Below are 23117 nucleotides of genomic sequence, written 5' to 3'. Positions count from 1 at the left end.
AAGCAAAGGGGGTAATACATGACACATGAGTTTTTCTTCAATTTGTCTGCCCTCTGTACAAATGAAGTTTGTAAGATCACAACTTCTGATATACATTTTTAACAAACATATCGGAAAAAGGGAACCAGCAGGAATCCAACTTCCCATCTACTGCTTTCCAGGCAGCGTCACTACCAGCAGGCTATCATTGTGTCATTGCCGGCATCCACGGACAGCCTGGTGGTAGTGTTGCTACCTGAAAAGCAAATGACAGGTTCAATTCCTGCTGGTTCCTTTTTTTCCCCCGACATATTTGTCAAAAATACAGATCAACAGTTGCGATCTCACAAATTTCTTTTGTACAGAGGGCAGACAAATTGAAAACAATCTCATACCTGAAAACTGGCGTTCTTCACCAACTACTCATATTCATTTACTGAATTATTACTTTTTTGACTTCTCATTTGTGTGGATAATAAAGTGTGTCTATGCTCAGCCCTTTTTAGTTATAGCACATAATGAGGCCACCACCCTCTGTAGATCAGAATACAACTTGATACACTGTCAAAAAATACACGGAAGGAAAAATTAGAAGAAAAGACAAAAACAACACTAAAAGCCTGTGGTGACTTTGGTTACATCATTAATAATACCAGATACTTATTTTATGCTAGTTAAAATCTAAAATAAATAGAAAACAGTTTGGTTTTTTGTTTTGCTTTCAAACTCTTGTTTAAGCGGAAGAAATATTATTCCTAACAAAGAATAAACAAACTACTTGGCAGTAATGCATGAAGTTTTACCACTCCATAATGATCTCTTGATTTAATGATTTGCATTCCTGGTAACACAAAGAATAATAATAAGAAAATAAGGACAGAACTTTAGATACTTTGGGTACAGCACTAATGCCACAGGGTAAATCTGTTCATAATTGAGGTACATGATTCAAACAGCATGACTCTTGATAGCACAAATTTCATACAGGGGTTAGTGGGATAGTGAACAGTCGCCTCCATCGCTACTGGAGTTGCAGATGTACTCAACACATGTATTTCAGATCATACGTATACCACTGGTACCTGGGCCTCTCAGTACGGTGGCATAGAGTGACTAAACGTAGACCCATGGAAGTGCTGTGGCATTCCCATTGGTGGAGGCACACCCACTTTAAAGTGTGGCCGCACATCCCCTGTTCGGTTCTGGCCCAGCAAACTGTCCACCCTCATGTTTGCAAAGTGCTGGCCCGCGTGGCGCTGCCCCATGTTTGTCTGTAGCACACTGTCCTCCACCGGTATGGAAGGGTTACTATGGAGATGTACTGTGGGAGGAAGCCCTATGCCATGGTTCAAGGGAGGCGCCTCCGATATGTGACTTGTCCCCGTCATTGACGATGAGTCATTGAATATATTATTGAAATTGAATGAAGACGTCATGCCCGCCCCGGTGAGCTGATTGGATTTGCTGATGTTGAAACCTCCCGAAGGCTGGTGATCAAAGACAGGAAAGTTCGTAGACATGCCTACCCCATGCAACCCTCCAGCCCTTGCAGGAGAAAACATAGTGTTGAATGAAGGTGTAATGTCCGTCTCTCTAGACAGGTTGCTCTTTGACTGTGGAGGGCTTTGAAGGATCGCCCCCGGAAAAGGTGGAGAGAAGTACGTCGGCATTTCACTGTGCCGCAGTCTCCGCGAAGGTGAAATCAGGGAAGAGTTACTGGATGATGAAGGCACACTCTCCGACTGACTGCCACTACTGTGTGGCGTTTGTGAACTGGTTGAAAAGTTTGGCAGGAATGTGGAATGAGTTGATTCTGAACTGGAGACGACAGAGCGCTGCGAAGTGCTCAGCGAGGCCCAAGGAACAGAGTCCTGCAAGAGAGACATTGAAGTACTGCGACTGCTGTCAACCTCGTGTGGATCCCTGTTGAAGATGTCAGATGGATTCTGCGTTCGTTTCTTTGAGCGGTTACCATCGTGGTTTCTGCCACCACTTTGTGAAGTCATATTGGCTCTCTGTGCCTCGACGCTGGATATCGATATGTCTCCTGCTTGACTCTGTGAGTTCACATTTTGCGACTGGAACTGCACTGCATTGCCTTGTATGTGTTGCTGCTGATTACCATGCATATTTGAGTGCTGCCTTGAATCTAGGTTAGTCTGATGTGCAGTTCTGCGGGCAGCCTGGGCTCCAGGATTAGCCTTCTTTGCCAGGTTCATGTGGTGAGCATCACCAGCAGGCCTCTTGACACCCTGCCCTGTGTGTGAACTCTGCAACATTGGTGACTGGGACATCCTCCGGTGCTGCTGCTGCTGCTGCTGCTGCTGCTGCGGAGCCTCAACACTAGGTGGTCCCCTGCTACTTGAATTTGAGTGAGGCATATCATTCATTTGCCCCATGTGACCACCATCCTGCATGTTGTAGTTCATAGGGCTCGCCTGCAGGGGACTTGGCTCCATGGAAGCTACACTGGAACGTCCGCTTGGCACTGAGTACGTCTGGGTTTGAGGGGTTTGCCTGTCACTTGGGGTGCGATGTGGTTGATTGCTGGCCTGAAACGGTGCAAGCGTGGAAAAATCTAAATCATCACCTGTGGCAAGATTTGAAGTATCCCCAAATCCCAGATTAACAGAATTATTCCCTCCACGCTGCATCTGTTGAATTTGTGGAGGAGATGCTAACTCTTGGATCTTGTGAGCATTGCCTCTATTACTCTCCCTAACATCTGTCTGTGTGGGCTCCAAGTTCCACTGGGAGAAAGAGAAACTGTCTTGTGCCATACTGGAAGTCAAGTTGGAACCATAGTCACCCGACAGAAGATTGCTGGAATTGGCAGAGTCAGGATGACTCTGTTTTTCCTCAGGCTGAGGTCTCCTGGTCATGGACTGAGTAGGCTGCTCATTCTGCTTGGTCAGAACAGAGCTGCTGGGTGCCGAGTTTCCAAACATGTCCATGTTCACAGTTGAGGCCATTGACGTTGGAAATGCTGAGCTGCTTGATACGGAGGAGAGGAAATCCAAGCTGTCATCAATGTCAGATTGTCTCAGCATCTGACTGGATGTGACGACTTCTGTTCTGTGGGCGATTTTTTTACTCTTGGCCACACTTCTACTCCTCTCGACGTTTGCTGCACTAACCGAGGTATTTTGTGCCAGAAGAGCCGCATTGCTTGCTTTGCTAACAGCAGCCTGCACCAATGAATGAACTGATTGTGTATTGCCTGACGATACTTCATACATCGGAGGGCGATGCATGCCTCCAGCATTTGATCTGTTTTGGTTTGTGCCGTCATGGAAATTAGGCAAAGTTTGCCTGTTGGTAGACATCACGACTGAATTTTCTTGTCTTTGTGACTGACCATGGGAGGGTTGATGTTTCGGTGCAGCGGACGATGCAGATGACAAAGGTAGGTTGGGAGCCATACTTGACGGGTTCCACAGCGGAAGATTATGGCCGTCTGAGGAGGCCATTGGCCCTCTCGAAGGATATGGGGGTGGATTATTTTTCTTCTCTCCTCCAGCTTGCCTGTCATTGCCAGCTGTTGTCCTTGCCGTAAATTTCTTTGAGGAGCTCTGTGAGATACTTTGTACACTGAAGGGGTTGGTATTACTTGTATGCTGACCCATCTGCTGCCTTCCTGCACCCATCATCTCCTTGCCATCCCGATTGTTTGATTTCTCATCTGGTGACTCCGCAAGCCAGGGAAACTTATGCACGAGAGCTTTATCCAGTTCAATTCTGCCAACACTGTCCAAATCCTCCCTCTCATCGACAACACCTGCACTCTTCTTGGGATCCCCCTGTGCCTTTCCTTTTGGCTTCTTTTTGTTGCTCTTGTTCCCTTTTTGTTTCACTGGTATTTGTGCATGCTGAGTCACATCAGCCCTGTCTCCTGCCTGCTGTAGCTGCTCTGGGACTAAGCGGAATGTTTCCGATGGAAGCTGATTTTCCTCCCGTTGCTCTTCTTCCATCTGCTGTTGCGGTGGCTGCTGCATTTGCGCCGGCTGAGAATGTCTTTGGAGCTCCTCCTCTTGCTCCTTTGCTTTGCTGCCTTCCTCTGAAATGTCAGCTGTCAGAGTGCGGTGCAAAGTCATTGTGGAGAATGTTTTCACTGGGATCTCACGCACCTGTGATTTCCGGTGGGGATTCTGCTCAGTCTGTCTACGTCTTTGTTGTTGGTTGTTGACAGTGCTTGCTTGTGAGGATGGAACATCACTTGCCGACCCAGCTGGCTGCAAGCTCGCCGAAGGCGGCGCCCTACTCTTGGGTGGAGGATGGCGATTATAATTTTCCGAACTTCTGCCAGAATCCTCCCTATTTTCTTGTGCCTGGGGAGGAAACAGCTGGTCATTTGATATCCGCTGTGGATCCTCATCTGCATTAGGCAATGCTGTCTCTTGCTGAGCAACTTGTTCTCTGTAAGTTGCAATCAAAGATGTCAGTCGGTTCTGCAGGGAATAGCTTGGTGATGAAGACACTGGTTTGCTGGAACTACTCAGTGAGGTGTCTTTTGGTGGTTCCATGCTGGAGCCTTGCATGAATGAATTCTGTTCTGCATGGGTAGTTGTTGGGGTGCTAGAGGTAGTCACAGGATAATTTGACAGTGCAATAAAGTTGTCCCGATTGCTCTGATTGCTCTCTTTGCTTGGTGTTGATATGCTAGCAATGCCCTGGAACATATCCCCATTTCCAGATGACTGCCCCATTGACCTACTCTCACATAAGGTATTGATGCCAAAGAATGACTCTAGTGACGACTGAGGCTTGGATGTACTCGACAGTGGGCTTAAGATATCCCCTGCACTTGACATGCAATCAGTATTACTCTGTGTTGCTGTAGGGCCTTTGGGATCAGACAATGCTGGAAAGCTTTGCAGAATGTCTGCCAACTGCTGGTTCTGTAAGTTGGCACCCCTTGGATCCGACTGACTCACTGAATCAAGAAATGACTCTGTTGGGGCCTGAGTTAGCCAAGGTTGAGAGAAGGGATTCATTGATGGCTGCGAAGACTTGCTGACACTGCTTGAAGAGAGCGATTGGGATGCACATGTTGAGACGACACTGCTGACTGGGGCGCTCATGTTCACACTGGTACAAGTTGTGGTCACAGCAGTGTTGCTGTTGATGGTTGTTACAGTGACTCCAGTGCTGACCGGCGATTGTGACTTAGCTGGCTGAATACCTCTGGCCAACTCTGATGCCTTGGAGTGGTGTGATATCCATCCATGCTGATAGGGACTTGATGCCACCGCAGAATAAGGATTGGGTGGAGATGATTCCTTTTGGCTGGTTTCTGGAAGTGAAGATATGGAAGCATCCCTAGCTGGGTTTGATGATGGCTCTAGAAGACTACTGATTGATGAAAACGGGGTCAAAAAATTCTGGAAGCCGTCAGAGGGAGTTGTCACTGTTTTGGTTTCCGAAGTCAATTTCGCTTCCGAAGACAGTGGCCTTTCAGCGTCTTGGGCCGGAAAAGTAAGTGACATAGTATCACCTGTCTGTGTCGGACTAACACTGACTGATGTATCGGCAGCTGCAGTGGTAGGGACTTCCTGCACTGTGGAACTGCGTGTTGAACCACTATGGGATACGTCCATAGAATTACAGGGAGGTTCTATCTCTTGCTCTTCCTGCTCATCATCAATGTATGTTGGAAGACCACTCACACTCATTGAGTTGCTTAGAATATCAGTATTGTAGCCCAGGCCTCCTAGCCCAAAGAGAGAGTGTCCATTTGTCTCAGCTACTGATGTCACTGTTGCAGAAATACTACTCGACACATCTTTGTGATTTGCTGCTGTGGTGTCTCCAGTCCCCACGGTGAGCAGTGCTTCGGCAGAAAAGTTGTTCAGTGATGAATTTCCGCTTGATGACACTGGCAAGCCCATTGGCCCTGAGGTATCCCCGATATTCTTGGCTTTTTCGCTCTCTTGATCAATGACCTCGTCATTTAGGGGTCTACCAATAATGCTCTCTAATATAGTATTCATCTCGGCAACATCACCCGACTCTCTTTCCCCATTGTCTGAGCTTGCAGTATCAGGGGCACTCAGTTCAATTTTCTTTCTGTTCTTTTCTTTATCCTTTTCCTTTTTCTTCTTTTCTTTTTCCTTTGATTTTGACTTTTTCTTTTTCTTCTTTTTGTGCTTTCCCTTGCTCGATGATGTATCCATGTCATCAGGGAGATCATAAATATCAATTCCAGTATGAGCTGACTGACCACTCATCATACCATTACTATTCTTCATCACTGGTGGATTGAATGAAGGTTCAAGCCTTGAATTTGTGTGGGGATCTTGCAAACCTTGCTGGAGGTCTCCCAGTTGCATGGTAGGTGAGGTGTCAGACACGCTAGAGAAAATGCTTTCAGCTGCCTTGGCAAGGATGTCATTCGTTGCAAACGCCTCGGGGTTTCCTTGCATGTTATCTGATTCTGTTGGAACATTCCCCATTGATGTCTCGACTGCCAGAGGAGAAGTCAGATCACTGCCGGCGCTTTGAACTGTGTGGGCAGCTACTTGTGCCGAGGATGAAACTGTGGAAGGAGCTGTTCCTTCAACGAGCTGCACTTGATTGTTGGTGATCTGGCCGCCTTGAAGAGAGTGTGTGGAAGTCTGCACAATTGTAGAGGCAACCGGTTGGGACACAACAGTACTCAGGCTGCTGTTACCAGACATTACTGTTCCTGACTGGATTGGCCTGTTGGGCATGTTCTGTGAGACTTGAACCCTCAAGGGCTGTTGTCCTTGAATAAGGGTGTTCCCTCCTACCGTCTGCTGGACTCCAGAATTCTGCTGCAGGATTACCGGAATGAGTTGGCCGTTCTGCTGGATGTAAACAATGTTCTGAGTTACTTGTGGCTTTGGAGCAACCTGCACTGGCATCTGCACATTCATATTCCCTGCGATAACAGCATTTGTCGGCTGTTGCTGCTGAAGAACAATTTGTCCCTGGTTGTTCACGACCAGGGTCCCTTGCTGATTTGTGGACTGCCCAACTGGGAGTCTAACAGTCACAGTGTTTGGAGCAATTGGCTGAATATTTGACTGTGAGGCAATCGGTGAACCAGGTTTTCTTGAATCAGGTTGCAAAGGGCAAAGGTTTTTCACCTTGAGCTGTGCAGGCTGTTTCTTTTTGACTGGTGTCTTCGGTTGAATGGCACTACCCCGAGAACCGATCACATTGACTCCTTGCTGTGAAGTGAGAATGACCTGCTGCGGCTGATTCACTTGTGGTGCAATCCGAACAGGAACATACTGATTTGGTTGGCCTGGCAGCTGAATAAGCACAGTCTGACCTTGCGACTGGACTGGCTGTTGCACCAATCTCATGCCGCCTGACCCCGACTGCAGGAGCACGGTATTCTGAGAAGCTGGAGTTGTGATTGGGGTGCTGATGACTTGTGTCACAGCAGTGGTATTTGTAGACTCCGCAGTTGTGGTATTGACCTGTGCAACACTGCTCTGGTTGGATGCTTCGTGAGTACACGTCATGGCAGAATTTGTGACATTTGCTTGATTAGAAGGTTGCAGCACTTTCCCGTCTGAAAACACAGTTTGATTCGTCTGACCTTCATTTCCCTGCAGAATGGGAGAAGACTGCACATCAGCTTCAGGTTTGTCACTCAAAACACTTGTAACTTGTCCGAAATTGCCAGATCCCGTGGCGATGAGATTTGTCTGCTCTGCGCTAGTCCCAGAATTACTTGTTGTGACAAGTAGCAGCCCTCCTGTGTTAGATCCAGACTGAATCATACCGCCATTATTCCCAGCTCTGTTTCCACTGGATATTGTCAACTGATTAGTTGGCATGGCAACAAGATTTGGTGATCCCATCACAGTTGCTGTAGGAGACTGAATGATGATGTTCTGGCTACCTCCAAGGAGCTCATCAGAGGGCGGCTCCACCTTTGCACTTTTCTTCATCTTAGCATTTGCTGCTTTGATGTGGGTCTTGTAGTCGCTTGAACAGTTCATTGAGCGGAAGAACTCCTTGAATTGGTCATTCTCCTTCTTGAGTCTGGCATTCTCCTCCATCAGCCGCTCAATTTCATCAACTGTAAAGCAACCAAACAGCAAAACAAAAATCAAGAGTGAAGTTTCAGGAATTAATGACTGTCACCTAACCTCCCAGAATTTGCTCTAAGAGAAATTTGCCTAAGGACACAGTAATCATCCATTGAGGTTGTGTACAGTGCATATGAACTGATTTTTCATACACTAATACTGTATACGCCGAATATTTTGCGAGGTTTTGATTTTCTTGAATTTCGCAAGTCAGGAACTATTCGCGAATTGAGAGACACATGAAAATATGAACTCTGTCTTTAATTTACTATGTATTTCCTTTTTTTTTTTTTAATTCTTGATTTTCACCATTTCTCTTTATCTAGAATAGTTGTCGATAACCAAGAGAGATGTTATCTGAGAACTAGAAATGTTGCTATGGCGACGGGTATGCCTCCGCCATAATGCATGGTTCTCCGAATAGGTCTATAGCACAATGTCTTGACAATGTGTGTTCACATAACTGGCAAAATAACAAAATGACAGGTTTGTCACAAATGCATTGAGTGTTCATTATCCTTGTACTAGGTTTATATGGATGAATGGTTATACTGTCTAAGAGTGCAGGTATTTGGGGATTTAAGGATTTGTACCCAACTTTTGACCCTTTTATAAGTTTAAAGAAGAAGTGAAATTTCACACTTTCACTTGACCTTTGACCTTTGACCTTTGACCTTTAGGCAAGAAACTTCCAAGAGAATCTGCATTGGGTAATATATGCATACATTTAAGTTTCAAGAAAAAATCCTGCAGGCATTGCATAGATAAGAGAGAAATAATGACATTTTGATGAGTTGACCTTGACCTTTCACCCCCTGATCTTTGACCCATGACCCCTATTCCCTACATGATCACTGCCAGTCAGTACATGCATATATATACTAAAGTTCCATGCAGATACCTTGAAATATTTGTGAGATATGGAGAAAAAAGTGAAATTTTTACATTTTCACTTGACCTTTGACCCTTGACCTTTGACCTCATGACTCAAAGCTCTCTTTAGGGAATCTTTATTTGGTAGTTGATGTATACAACAAGTTTCAAGAAAATACCTCCAGGCATTGCACAGGTATAGGGGAAATAGTGAAATTTTGAGCATTTGACCTTGACCTTTTGACCTTTGACCTTGTGCGCCCAAAATTTGACAGGCACAACTTCACCCACTCATACATATACATGCCAAGTTTCATTAGGATACCTCTAACGATTTTTAGATACGCTGTCCACAAAATTGATTACAGACGGAAGGACAGACGGAAGGACGGACGGACGGACGGACGGACGGACAACCCGAAAACATAATGCCTCCGGCGACACTTCGTGGCAGAGGCATAAAAACCAGGGAGAACAATCATCTGACAATACTTCTTTCAAAAACCAGGATACATTGTGCACACAAAAGTCATTGGAAACTGCTATTTTTTTTTTCAACTGCTTATTTACCCCCACCTCCCCCCCCCCCCCCCTTCCCTGGGCTAGTAACACACGATTAAATGAAGAAATATTTTTTTTAAAGGAAACATTCTGCAGTCTATGATGCAAAGAACATTTAAGAGGTCTAAATAGCACATCCATGGTTTTGAAATGTTGCATTCCAGATGCATGTTTCATCACATGAAACAAAATGTGATAACATAGTGCCTGGTTCACATCCACCATTAATTCAGAGAACACCTTGTAACATGGTAAATGTGAAAAGCATGAGGTCATTACCGATCTGTTAAAGGAACTCTGCAATGGAAAAGCATGTTGACTTGTATTGATTTATCTACATGTATGTACCCTAATCACATGTTACTTAATAGCAATTCTTTTTACATTTTTTATTGGACACTTGGCTACGCCCACAAAACAAAGCAAAAAAACACAAACAAAAACCACCTCTAAAACCAAGATTTTGCCAGTGACATAAGCTGTCAATCACTGGTAAAATACCTATATAATTGACCAGGGCTCGACACTGACATATTTCGCTACATGACCATTTGGGTCACTTAAATCTTTGAATGCAAAATTTTGGGTGGCCCAAAACAAAAGGAAAGATACAATTTCATTTTGAATTCTAGCTGCCCAATCAGACCACAAAAAGATAACCTTTTCGGAAATTTGGGTGCTCACCATAAATTTTAAATGGCCCCGGACCACTAATGTTGAGCCCTGGCTTAACAAAAAGACATTAGAACACATCTTCCCATAGACAAGCATATCTTCATGTTTCCTTGTAATGTCTTTTGTCAAAAATATAGTAACTTTTCTTTGTAACTTTATCTCTTTTTGGAAGTTTTCTTACCCTCTGACTCTGGCGCGTTCTGGATGATGAGTCTGTTGCATTTTTCTTTCAGCTCAACCACAAGGTCATACGTGTCATCAAGAATCTGGGTCTTGCTCTGCAAAATAAAATTTGAATATCAGAGATGATGATGATGAATCTTTCCCAGTAGGGAAACATTGGATCACATGTAGTCTGCAGTGCATTCATCTAGAAAATAAATCACTTTGTGTCCTGTTAGATTTGATAGAGATAGATAGATAGATAGATAGATACAGTGAATGTGGAAAGTTTCAGTGTAGAAATTTTTTGTGCGACCAGAAATTTGTGTGACCAGAAATTAGCGTGAAAATAAAAGCATGTAAATATTTTCCTCTTTACTTGTGCCATTATCTATTATGTCTTGATTCTGCAGAATTAAAAACATGCAAAACTCATCATACATGGCAGAGTGTGAAAACTCACTCATGTGAAAATATCCACATTTACAGTACAAGCATGAAGTTTAGACCGCGATAAATACCTGCAGTTTTCAAATAACATTTAGGTAATGTGTACATAAAGTTTATCCCCCCCCAAAAAAAAAAAAAAACAAAACAAAACAAATCAAAGTAATGAAATATTAGCAAATGATGATCAAATGTTTGAGCAAGGTTTGATGAAAACTTGAGCACAAGGCTACAAGATCAACATGTCATCTGTAAAGGCATACTACGATCACATTGAGGAAAATACTTAAATCATTTCAATTTGACTGTGACTTCATTTTGAAAGATGCTACATTTGACTTGCTGTCAGTCAATGGCAACACATACATGTACAGTACTCTACGGCTCAGCTATAATATCAAAGATATCAAACTCTAATGCATCTTCTGAGGCAAAAGAAGTTCATTCCTCCAAATAAAGAAAAAAACTGCACTGGAAGTCTTCTTTACAAGAGAGAATAATGATGCCATATACAATGTATAATGACTCTATTGTTACTGCTCTCGTCTCATTGTTTTGTCTTCAAACTGGGGGTGCAACATTATCAAACAGACCTGTCCTGAAATCAAACCTCTTCGTTAAAAGTCAGAGTTGACATGACTATGAAGCTGAATCATTCACGTATTTCCCAATGACATTATGTAATGAGTACCCCCGTTGGTTGTCCCATCACCGCTTTTTGTAGTGTACAGACTAATGCTTCAAGTGAGTCCCTGTCAACATAAACTGATAATGGACAGACTGACAGACCGAAAGATAGGTGGGCAGACAGACATTGATAACCCAAACACATGATGTACCTGACAATTCATAGCTGAGGCATTTCAAAAAATAGAACAAAACAAACCGTTCTCCCCTTCACTATCAAGTCTTCCACTTTTTCTATCATCCTTTGAATTACTACAAGCGTGCAAATTGTCTCAAGCCAAGAACTCCTACTCATTTAACTGATACAAATGAAAATAGGTCTTCACTGTCCAGTCTTTTTCATTTATTTTTCCCCCAGTAAAACACTGGGCCCACTTCTTTTCATCTTGTAAGATATTAAATGCTTTTGCCTCAAACCATGAACCCCTACTCCTATCAAATGATATGAGGCCATCATTCAGCAACCTATGCAGATATTGAGTGGTTTCACTCCAACAAGTATGTGAACAAGTTAATAGCAACCCATCCATCCTTTTGCACATTTCTGGACAGTACATGTAAAGTACATTGTAGGTACAATGTACTTTGCAAAGGTACACTGTACGATTCATTGTAGGACAATGTTTCTTTGCTGCTTGAATTGTGGTTATAAAATCAAATTTCATGATCAGAGTTGCACTCTTCGATATACGTACACCTGTATCTAGTAACTCATGAGTTCATTTCTAGGCAACACCGCATCAAATCAAAATCATGAAGATTTAACTGGTTTAATGTTTAAATCGCAGTTTGCTGTGAGGTAAATGCAGTCCCTGGTTATACATTTCTGTTGATGTCCTGTTATCTCCCCCCCCCCCCTCGACATAGGGCAACATGGATTGAATAATAGTTGTGAGTAGTTTATACCTTCTGTTGCAGCGCACACTACCTACAGAGCTACCACTGAAATGGCAGGTTCCTTGTACTATATATAAACATTGTTTCTACCATATCTGGCCAAATAACTTAACAAGACAAGTGTCAGTGCCGACCCGGCCAGATAAAAGAGGTCGGACGGTACAATACTGTAAAACCAGAAACATTCATGGCAATGAATTTTTGCAAATCGTAGCAGATTGCCTTTTTTGCGGCATGAAATTTTCATGAATTACCACTTGCATTCAATGCATATAGTGTAGACAAGAACTCCTATGCGCATTTTAATTTTGCGAATATTGACTCCTCACGACATCAGCGAAAATTTCGCTCATGTGAACATTTCTGGTTTTACAGTGTTGATTTTCATTCCATGTCAAAGTAGAAATGATGGCCGAGAACACCCACTCGTTTGCTGTCCTTGTCCGGCAGAACCTCCACCAGCTTGTTGATGCACTCGTTGAGGCGGCACTTCCGTCGCTTCTCAATCTCGGCATGATGAGACTTCTTCTTGGCCTTCTCGTCACTGCTGGAGCGAGGTGAAAGGTCAGGGTGGTACATGGTATGTTAGCAGTTCAGAAAGAGACAAATATTACAAATGTATAACCCATTGAAGACTAGTCATGAGAGTACTCGGGTAGGTGTTTGTGGGAAATGAGTGTTATTACAAAATCAGCTCGTCCTCAATGGGTTAAGCAAAACAGGATGGTGAAGAAAAAAAAAAATGACCAGAGAATGTTTTAAATGAAATCAAGCAAATACTGATTAACTAATATGGGGCTTGTTTCATTTTTTTAACCAGTATGTATGAAGAAAATAATGGTACTGATGATTTTTTTTTTCTGCTTTTCTGCAGATTTATCCACAAATTATTAATATTCCTTGATCTGTAGATTACACAGGTACAGATATATATTTTGACAAATGTCATTTGTGTGAAAAACTTAATAAATAAAAAGCAACAAATATGTGCAGCAGATGGGACAATCATGGATTTGTACACAAAGCAAGCCACATTTCACCTTGAGTATTTTACCACGGAGTGCCCTTTTCAAGCAAAATTTTTCATAAGTACTGTATACAACTGTAGGCCTTCTATTTCGTGAGTGTGAATTTTCGTGAATCGGGGAATTTCTGATGATTTCGTGAGTGGTTAAGCTCGCGATCGTGGAGTCCTGTACTGAACGGAGAAATGTACATGCGTACGTCACATCCACATCGGTATCAGAGTCAATATTTTTGTGTGTCTTTAATTTCGCGAATAGCACCTGACTCACGAAATTTGCGAAAATAAAAACCTCGCAAAATATTCAGCGTACTATACAGTAGTTCATACATGTGATAAGCCCTATCTTTTGTGCTCTACTATAAAACAGTTGATTCATTTCTGTTCTGTTACAAATCGCTCAGCAAAAAATGAAGGAAACCACCCAAATCTATTTTGTTGGCACACAGAACATATAAATCAGAAAACTTCACACAGAGCGTGATTCAAATATTCGGTATTGGATCAATGTGGTCATCAAACACTTTAAAAAAAAGTATGACTGACAATTTGTTCCCCCTCACACAAATAGACTGACCTTCCCACTACTCTAAATTTGGAACATTTTTTTTTCTTTTATTCATATTTTGTTAGCACCAGTGGTAGTCCTTCAAAACTTACTGCTCTGACACGTTCTCTGTTCACACGCAGTGCTTCATTAAGACAAGCCCAGATGCGGGAAAGATACAAAACAAACCATTAACAAACAAGAGACCCGCGGGTCTAGCGCTCACCTGAGTATCGCAAGTTCACCTTTCACGCAGTCACTAATCTAAATTATTCACAGCTCTACCAAAATTTGACCAGGCATTCTCAAGTAGAAGATGAAAATGTACAATAAAGGGCCCAAATTTTTTAAGATTCCTTAATTTGGGGGGATTGGGGCCCCCTGGGGCCCTCTGGGTGGGGCATGGTGCCCATTTTTATAAATTGAGATCCTGACCCCCTAGGGATGCTACCTGCCAAGTTTGACGAAAATACATCATGAGGTTTTCAGGAAGAAGATGAAAATGTACAATTCAGGCCCCCATTTGGACCTTCCCAACCAACCCCCCGCCCCCAAGAGGGGCACCCCTGGATCTCCTATGAACAACTTGAAACTACAGTCATTAATGTACTCACTCATAGTATTATCTTAGCTCTATAACTTCTGATTCTAGAGAAGATTTTTAAATATTCCTTCATTTTGGGGGTTTGGGCCCCCTGGGGTCCCCTGGGTGGGGCATGGTGCCCATTTTAAGAAATTGAGATCCTAACCCCCTAGGGATGCTACCTGCCAAGTTTGGTGAAAATGGGGTGTGGGGTTCTCAAGAAGAAGTTAAAAATGTACAATTTAGGCCCCATTAGGACCCAACCTCACCCCCCTCCCCTGGGTCCCAAGGGGGGCACCCCTGATTCTGTCATGAACAAACTTGAAACTACATGTACAGTCATCAATGTACAAACTCATAGTATTAACTTAGCTCTATCACTTCTGGTTCTAGAGAAGAAGATTTTTTACAGATTCCTTACTTTTGGGGCATTTGGGCCCCCTGGGGACCCCTGGGTGAGGCATGGTGCCCATTTTAATAAATTGAGTTCCTAATCCCCTAGGGATGCTACCTGCCATGTTTGGTGAAAATGGGTCATGGGGTTCTCAAGAAGAAGATGAAAATGTACAATTTAGGCCCCATTAGGACCCAACCTCACCCCCCTCCCCTGGGTCCCAAGGGGGGCACCCCTGATTCTGCCATGAACAAACTTGAAACTACAGTCATCAATGTACTAACTCATAGTATTAACTTAGCTCTATCACTTCTGGTTCTAGAGAAGAAGATTTTTACAGATTCCTTAATTTTGGGGGGTTTGGGCCCCCTGGGGGCCCCCTGGGTGGGGCATGGTGCCCATTTTAATAAATTGAGTTCCTAACCCCCTAGGGATGCTACCTGCCAAGTTTGATGAAAATCGGTCTTGGGGTTTTCAAGAAGAAGATGAAAATGTAAAAAGTTTACGCACGACGCACGACGCATGACGCACGACGGACGACGCACGCCGGACGAAGGGCGATCGCAATAGCTCACTTGAGCCTTTGGCTCAGGTGAGCTAAAAAGCAAGAAACTCATCAGACGGCTTTCGAGAGGCCGTACTGTGTTAACAATCTTTGATGCAACTTATACGGCTTCTGCCCTTAGCTGTTGGGTGAGGGTGGGGATGGGGTAGGGGAAAGTGGGGAGGGGGATGGAAGGGGGAGATACTGTACTGTACATTTTATACACTAGAATATCTACAAAGTTGAAGTCACTCATCAAGTCTTATATGCAACCTACCCATCGATGTCTGTTGCCGGGTCAAAGGTCGTATCCAAGAGAGACGAGTTCACCGTCAGGAGACTACTTGGCACTGAAGCTGAATTGTGAGAGTATAGCAACAAAGGATAAAATTACAATTAGTTGTAAATAGGTGTAGTTAAATAAATGCGAAAGCCCCAGTATCAAATTGCAATCATGAAATTTAAGAACAAAAAAGGCACATTGGTGTCACCAGGAGCAAAACATCGCTCAGTCCACGCAACACATGCAGTAACAAAAAATCGATCAACCACATTTGGTTACGGAAGTGTGCATAAATTTACAACTTCTTGATCAATGCATTTTGCGAATTTTAGGTCAAATGAGACATGACAATACACACAAATTAATAACTTTTAAGTTGTGAGTTTGTACACTACATGTACAGTGTATGTCCATCATGACCTTTGAAAACTATGGTAACACAGTACAGTCATAATTCATGTATCAACAAGTGAAATTAAAAAAAAATATGACAGTAACAAATTTTCTCGTTTTATGATAGAAACTGGTGCAGACATTCAAGTCGTATGAAGAGAGACAACATGGTAAGGGCTCTGTTTTTCAACATAGATGACACTTGGCATTCTCAGTCTCAATTACTCCCTGCATACAATCCTGAAATATGTGAATGTGAGATTTTGTTTACTTCATCAGGCCTGCTACAAGTACAGTTGTATGTATGCTAATTCATGGTTGTTTGTCACTGATGCAAGAGAAGGGGGGGGGGGGGGGTGATCAATGATGAGCATAGAATAATCAAGGTTTAATACAAGCACCAAACTTGTTTTGAATATTGTAGTATCCTTCATTAGCAACACTATGATCATGATTATCTGTCTTTCACTACATAATGTACATGTATGTACAGTTTGTATCATCAAAACACTTGTTAACTGTAACCTACAGTAGCTTTGTAAAGTACCTGTGGTCTACAGTTTGTACATGTTGTAAAACTTATGTTTTTTTTTAAAGCTGTAACTTGAACTTTTTATTGCAATATTCATTCAATATTCAATGTCAAGATTAATGTGCTTTTGTTGTCGTTGTTGATCGTGGTGACATACTGTACAATGTACAGTATAAGGCATAAGATACAATGTACTTAAAAACAAACAAACACACACATGTCACACATACTTGTACACACCTGAAAGCAGATGGATAAATGAAAACATACTGTACAAATATACACTTGTATGATACTGTACATGTCAAATGAGTCTAGCACCTCTATCATACTATGGCTGCATAGGCCTATCTCCATACAAAATGTAGTCTCTGCTTTATACTCTATGTGTGTGTGTGTTTCACACCTCTACTCAAGAGAAATATTTTTTTCCATGGGCAAACTTGTACATTGTACATTCTACTGTACATGTCTACAATTTGTAGTGGTGAGTACAGTACACGTATAAGCAACATAGAGATGGTGGGACAAGCCCAGGATGTAACCATTACATGTACAATGTGTACTTCATTATAAATCCCAAATTTGTACTATTGAGAAGGATTATTGTGATCGTTTGTTCCAAATTAATGATCAAACATTGCTCTTGACAACAGATACTGTAGCATAGAACAACAAACCGTATGTCAAAAAAAAAAAATTACAATGGGATCCTCCACAATGATAACTTTAAAAATTGTGAATCAACAATTTCAGGGTATGAAACTATAAACTTAGATGTACTACCCATATCTTACAGCAAACCCCATCTGATTTGCTTCAGCGGTCAAAGAGAAACCAGGATCTTTGTAGAGAATGTCAGGAATCCCTTCCTTCAAAGTTCTCTCCATTGTGTTCACACACTAATATGCAGTTCCAGTGCAGTGCAGTGAATACAGCAATATTAAAGGTGCATGGTCCCGGTGCTGTAGTCAAATGTGTACGCAGGCGCAGGCGCAAGTTTCCTATATAGAGACCTACATGTACGCTATGGACTCCTCTTTGGGGCTTACGCTTTGGCCCACTTCCCCGAGTCCGAAGAAGTCCGATTCACTGTAGTCAGTGGTCGGATCACAGTTCGGCTCATGATTCGGCTGAGGGGGATGACAGCTATAGCAAACTTCTTTTGTGATGTCATAATAACAAGCACATATGCACGCACCCTGGCATTACTACAGACTGCATGATGCGCTGAGAAGACAACAAAGGCAACGTTACTTAGCAAACAGCTACGCACTTTACTCTTGATGACAGCTCAACTTCGGTAATCTTCATATCAATGCTAACGGTGATCGGCAGCATCATCAACAGCGCCCTCTACACTATCGGGACTATGCCCCTTTAATACTGCAGAATGCATCAGTGAGAGATTGAGGAAAATCGGACATTCAGTTCAAAGGTTACACATTTTTGAAGTTTCTGCTCATTCACTGCTGGATGAGAAGATGTTACATTATCCTTTATTTCAGTGGAATCAAGAAATCAACAACGGAAACAAACTACAGTATGTTGTACAGTATACGGCAAGCAAAAATATTTGGGTGCTTTTATTTTCCCACTAGTTTCCAGAGATGCAAAGTTAAGTGGCAGGGAGTGAGACCCTGCAAGGGAGCAGGGGGAAGCCCCCCTCCCCTCGGTAGGGAGTTGTTTGTTTGTTTGTTTTTTATTTGGGATATGAAATTATCAGATTTAGTGCATGCCTATGAGGCAATTTGTTAATGAAAAATCTTTGCATTACACAGACTGGTACATTCTGTATAAATGTGCACACCAAATCTCATGATCTTAAACTGGTTGTCAGAGAATAAAATGCAGTCTTTCTTTGTTTTATCCTTGCTGCATCCTGAGGGGTGAGAAAATGGATGCTGGGCGTGTGAGCATGAGATGAGGCGCTGAGGCAATAGTCTAACGCCAGAGGCTGGCGACTTGGTAGGTCTGAGTTTCTGGTTGCGCGAAATGCGGAAAAATTTCAACACAGCAAAAATTTCCACTTTTACAGCATGTTTTGCATATTTGTATCAATGCAATGGTCAGATACATGTATCTGCTGGATAGTAATTCCATATTTCACTTACAGTCAATGCAGTAAAATGCCTTCATACCAATTTTGTATACACTTAGTACCACTACAGCTGTAGATCTATACGCAAGATGGGAGATTTCCTGTTAAAATCTTGGAATTCAGATTACCAGGTATGTACATTGTATACTGTAATACCAAGATGCAAGCAGCGCAGCGTGTACATGTGTACAATGTGTACAATGCAGACCAACAGTTCATGTACTGTGTAGACTAGATTGCCAAACCCTAATAATTTTTTCTGTCACCTATTGGCAAAGCACTTCACATATATTATTCAAAGGGTCAGGGAGGTCAATGATCATAAACCTCACATCTACAATTGTAAATCACATGTTTAACCTCAGTATTGAGTGATTGGAAACTTGCTCATGTCTAGTCACTGTCAACTTTCAACAATCACATTGCTGCATTTACTAGTTACAACATTTACAAGAAAATGCATGCAATGTGCACATATAATTTACAAAAACACTATCGTACAGTATGTTGTTACAATGTACCATGGGTGATTTCAAGTTCGGTGCTAGTGCTAGTGCTAGTGCTAGCTCCCAAATAACAGCCTTAAATCAACCTCCAACACCGACGGTCAGATTAACGCGGCAATACCGATCAAAATTATCGATCACCAGCACTAGGTGTTGGAATCACAGAACTGCAAGCTCCGCGGGAATTGTGCAACGAAAAAATGATGACACATAGTTAAAGTCAAATATAAAAAGATATAGCAAAAACTGCTTAGTTTTAGACACGTAACGAGGAAGACTAATTAACATGCCACAAATTTCTTCCTTCTTTAAAACACAATTTACATCTTTTTGTTCCCAGGCCCAGATTTCTACAGCCATGTCTGGAGTGTTCATGTTCTTTACGTGGGCGACCATTGCATTAGCATAGACTTTGCACGTAAACCATGCATCTATAATGGAAGTGAATACGGGTCTCGCACGGCAACGCTAACACCAGCACCGAACTTGAAATGAAGAAAATGATAATCCCCAGGGGCTAGTGTTAGTCAAGAGGGAAAAAGCATGTAAATCGCTAACACAATCGCCGGAGCTCGACACCGAGCCCAGCACCAGCAACCGGAAATACGTCATAATGATAATTTTCGGGGTCAACTCCCAACACCGACGTGATTTCAAGTTCAGTTTTATCGCCGGAGCTAATGCTGAGATAGCACTAGCACTAGCACCGAACTTGAAATCACCCCATTGTACACTGTACATTGTAGGTACGTGTACAATGCATGATATGCACATGTACAGACTGTACAGCATTCATAGTTCTTTTTCAATTAACCAGCATGACACTCAAACAAGACATTATTACAATTAGGGATGTGAGAGTACAGTACTGTACTTGCAGAAAATAAAGAAAAAAAAAAAAGTGTGAAGTACAGTAGACTGATTACTCCAAAAGGTTTTGGGTATGGTTGTAGAGTCAAAAAGGTCTGAAATCAGATTAAACTCTGAACTCTCAAATCCCTTACATTATTCGGTAAACTAAAGGCTCGAAACATTTTCTTGCGTACAAATCTAATCTCTTCCAGATTCTATTTTCCACAGGCCTACTATCAGAGTGACAGACTATTACATGATATTGAACGAACACTTATAAGTGTACCAGAGTGTAAAGCCTAGTACAATTTGTAGATGTCTACAGTCTACACCTACAAGATACAAATGTACATCTTTTACATAACACATACATTCTACATAAATGTAGCTGTAGCCTGTAGGCCCAACTTACACACTATAAAAGTGTCTAGAAACTTTAAAAGTTTAGATAGTCTAGACAGAATGGGGTCCACACATGAACATGAAATTTCAGTGTTAATTAGCTGGTTGTGACATCTCAACTGTTTGTAAGGATTTAAATTTCTACCTGTAGACAGATGTGAGATTTTTAATTTGCTTTTGTGCCTTTACAAAATCTGGCTATCCAGGGGTTTTAGGGGCAAGGCATTGTTAATGCCTTAATGGCATTACAATGACACACTATAGGCCTACATGTAGGCATATTCAACATGGTTACACAGATGTTCATTTATTCTTACATGTCTCGGCTTCTCAACGATGTCATTGCAATCCAAATCAGCCATCATTACAAAAATCATTGCCATATCATTTGCTACTCGCTCGGACTACTCCCCAATAGGTCCTATTTAAAGATCATGAAAAAATTAGCTAAAATTAGCCAACCAATCTGATGCCGATGGAAAGCTGGATTCTGGTTAATGCTCCTTGGCCCCATTGTCAGACACAATTCAAATAAAAAGAACCCCCCATCATATGCAACTTTGCATTTACAAGCAAAAAGGATTTTTATCTGCATTCGAACACAAACATCAAATGCAATTTTAATGAATTAATGGATCAAGCGCAACAATGATCTTTTGATTCTGATCAAAGTAATGCAAAGCTGTGGGTGATACTAGCGTTTTATAGCATGTTGAGTTTCTAACAATGGGGTCCAGAAGCATTGTAAAACAGAAGTCAGTGTACCTTGACAGTTTATCAGTTGGGTCACATTTGCTGGCTGTTTTCAGCAGAACATGTGCCTCCACGTACAGTTGTAGGCTTCACGTACACACGTACGAACGCATAGCCATATAATTTAATAAATGCATGAGTAGCGAGCAAATCTCGAAGTGGCATTAGAACCTACGTATGTATTTCAGTAGATTTTGCTATGCACTCGACAATGTTCACTGCAATAATTTAATTAAAAACTTACCGGTAGGCCCCCTAGGCCTACTTACGATCAAAGTTACATCTCAATGACATTATAATGTAAGTTTGTAACTTTTTACTAGATCTAGACTATATACTAATGTTAGAGAAACTGAAACGTGAGAATCGCCAATGTCTATGCTATGACAGTTCCGACTGTAATTTAGACCTAAAACTTAACCGTTAGTTAACGGTTAAGGCAGGCCTGTACGTAGACTTTCTCTACGTGTTCTTCTAGAGTCATTTAACGCTACATCTGTTTAAGTGTCTGTAGAGTGTCTAGCCTAGTGTCTAGTAGGCCTACTCTAACAGTTAAATTTACAGAATTCCTGTCCACATCAACAACACTGGACAACACTCAACAGTCACGTCTGCACAAACGATGGTGATTGGGTAATTGATACAAAAAATAATGCACAGTTGACCATTCTTGGCCTAGAATTTTGTACTTATGATTTTCTGCGTGTACGCCGGCATACATTTTGTACAAATGGGGAAAGTGGCGTGTGTATCGGTAGAAGTTTCTCAAATACTACTTTCGTGTTGAATATGGGTTTCAAATTCAATAGCTCTTGACACTGCGCCAATAGCGCACTGCGAGCCCAGCAGTTCACCGCCGGAGTTCATGCTATCGATGCTACGTGCGGAACGTATGCAAACGCTTGCAATACTAGAGTAGACATGTTACTCAATACGCGAACTTACTTTCAGTATCACCGTTCACGAGATTTTCGGCCATTTTCTTCGTCTTCGTAATAACAACTGTAAGTCACGAAGATGATATGATGAAGCATAGAAGTCAGGTTAAAAGCGCAATTGAAACTCTCATTGTAAGAGTTTAGGAGCCTGTGTTTACGGCAGTGAACACCATAAAGGTTTTTCTCAGCGTAAGCCTGACGGCCATCTTGAATTTCCTGTGAGTAATTCATGTCACGAGATGGCGCTCTGCCAAATATGACGACTTTTTAATTTGATTGCGATTGCGTTCGTAATGTCACCCATGACAGTGTGTGTCAAGTTTTTTTTCCCCCTTTCTTTTTCAGTAAATAACTCCCCATATAAAGTTGTAACGAGCATCAGAGGGACTAGCTAGAGAACACCTGTTTCGGCCGAAACTCATTTTTCCGCTTTCTAAAATCCGATCAAAAGGAAAATCCGAATGCTTACGGAACATGCAGCTCCCAGTATGGATCCAAGATTCTAGAGATTCACTGGCTTGGTTTTTATTTGCACCTAGTAATAAGATTTTGTACCTAAAATATATTGATCATAATCGCTATCTGCCACGTTTGATACACTTTAATTTTTTTTTTTTTTTGTAAATAATTGTCCTTTGATGTCACCGTGTACCATCCCAGCATAGCTTCTTGCGAAAAGCAGCTGCAATAGGGATGTATAATACTTCTTCAAGGTTCGATGTATTGATATAAAAATAGCAAAAACAAAAAACAAAAAACAAATCAAGTCATATCAATGCCAACAACGGTACAATAATTAAAGTACCACTTGTCTTCTTTGCACACGATAACATTACAGCAAGTCGGAGAGAACAAAAATTTCCAGAGAATTCAGAGTCAAACAGCAATAGCCTCAAAAAGAAAAAGAAAAAAAAACGC

General features: G+C 42.0%; 1 protein-coding gene across 1 annotated transcript; it reads right to left on the bottom strand.

The window, feature by feature from the left end:
• Nucleotides 1-1070: 1070 nt before the first annotated feature.
• Nucleotides 1071-22399, bottom strand: LOC139709292 (uncharacterized). The gene is made up of 5 exons (XM_071621242.1): nt 22207-22399; nt 15717-15795; nt 12774-12894; nt 10336-10432; nt 1071-8035 (listed from the first exon to the last, which is right to left on the bottom strand). Exons 1-5 carry the CDS (start codon nt 22238-22240, stop codon nt 1071-1073), a joined length of 7296 nt encoding a protein of 2431 aa, XP_071477343.1. The 5' UTR covers nt 22241-22399.
• Nucleotides 22400-23117: the final 718 nt, after the last annotated feature.

The sequence above is a fragment of the Diadema antillarum genome, unplaced genomic scaffold, assembly GCF_040938485.1.
Source record: "Diadema antillarum isolate AM-2024a unplaced genomic scaffold, OU_Dant_1.0 seq00001425_RagTag, whole genome shotgun sequence".
Lineage (NCBI taxonomy): Eukaryota > Metazoa > Echinodermata > Echinoidea > Diadematoida > Diadematidae > Diadema > Diadema antillarum.
Note: the sequence above shows the minus strand (reverse complement) of the source record. Positions and strands in the feature narration are given on the sequence as shown.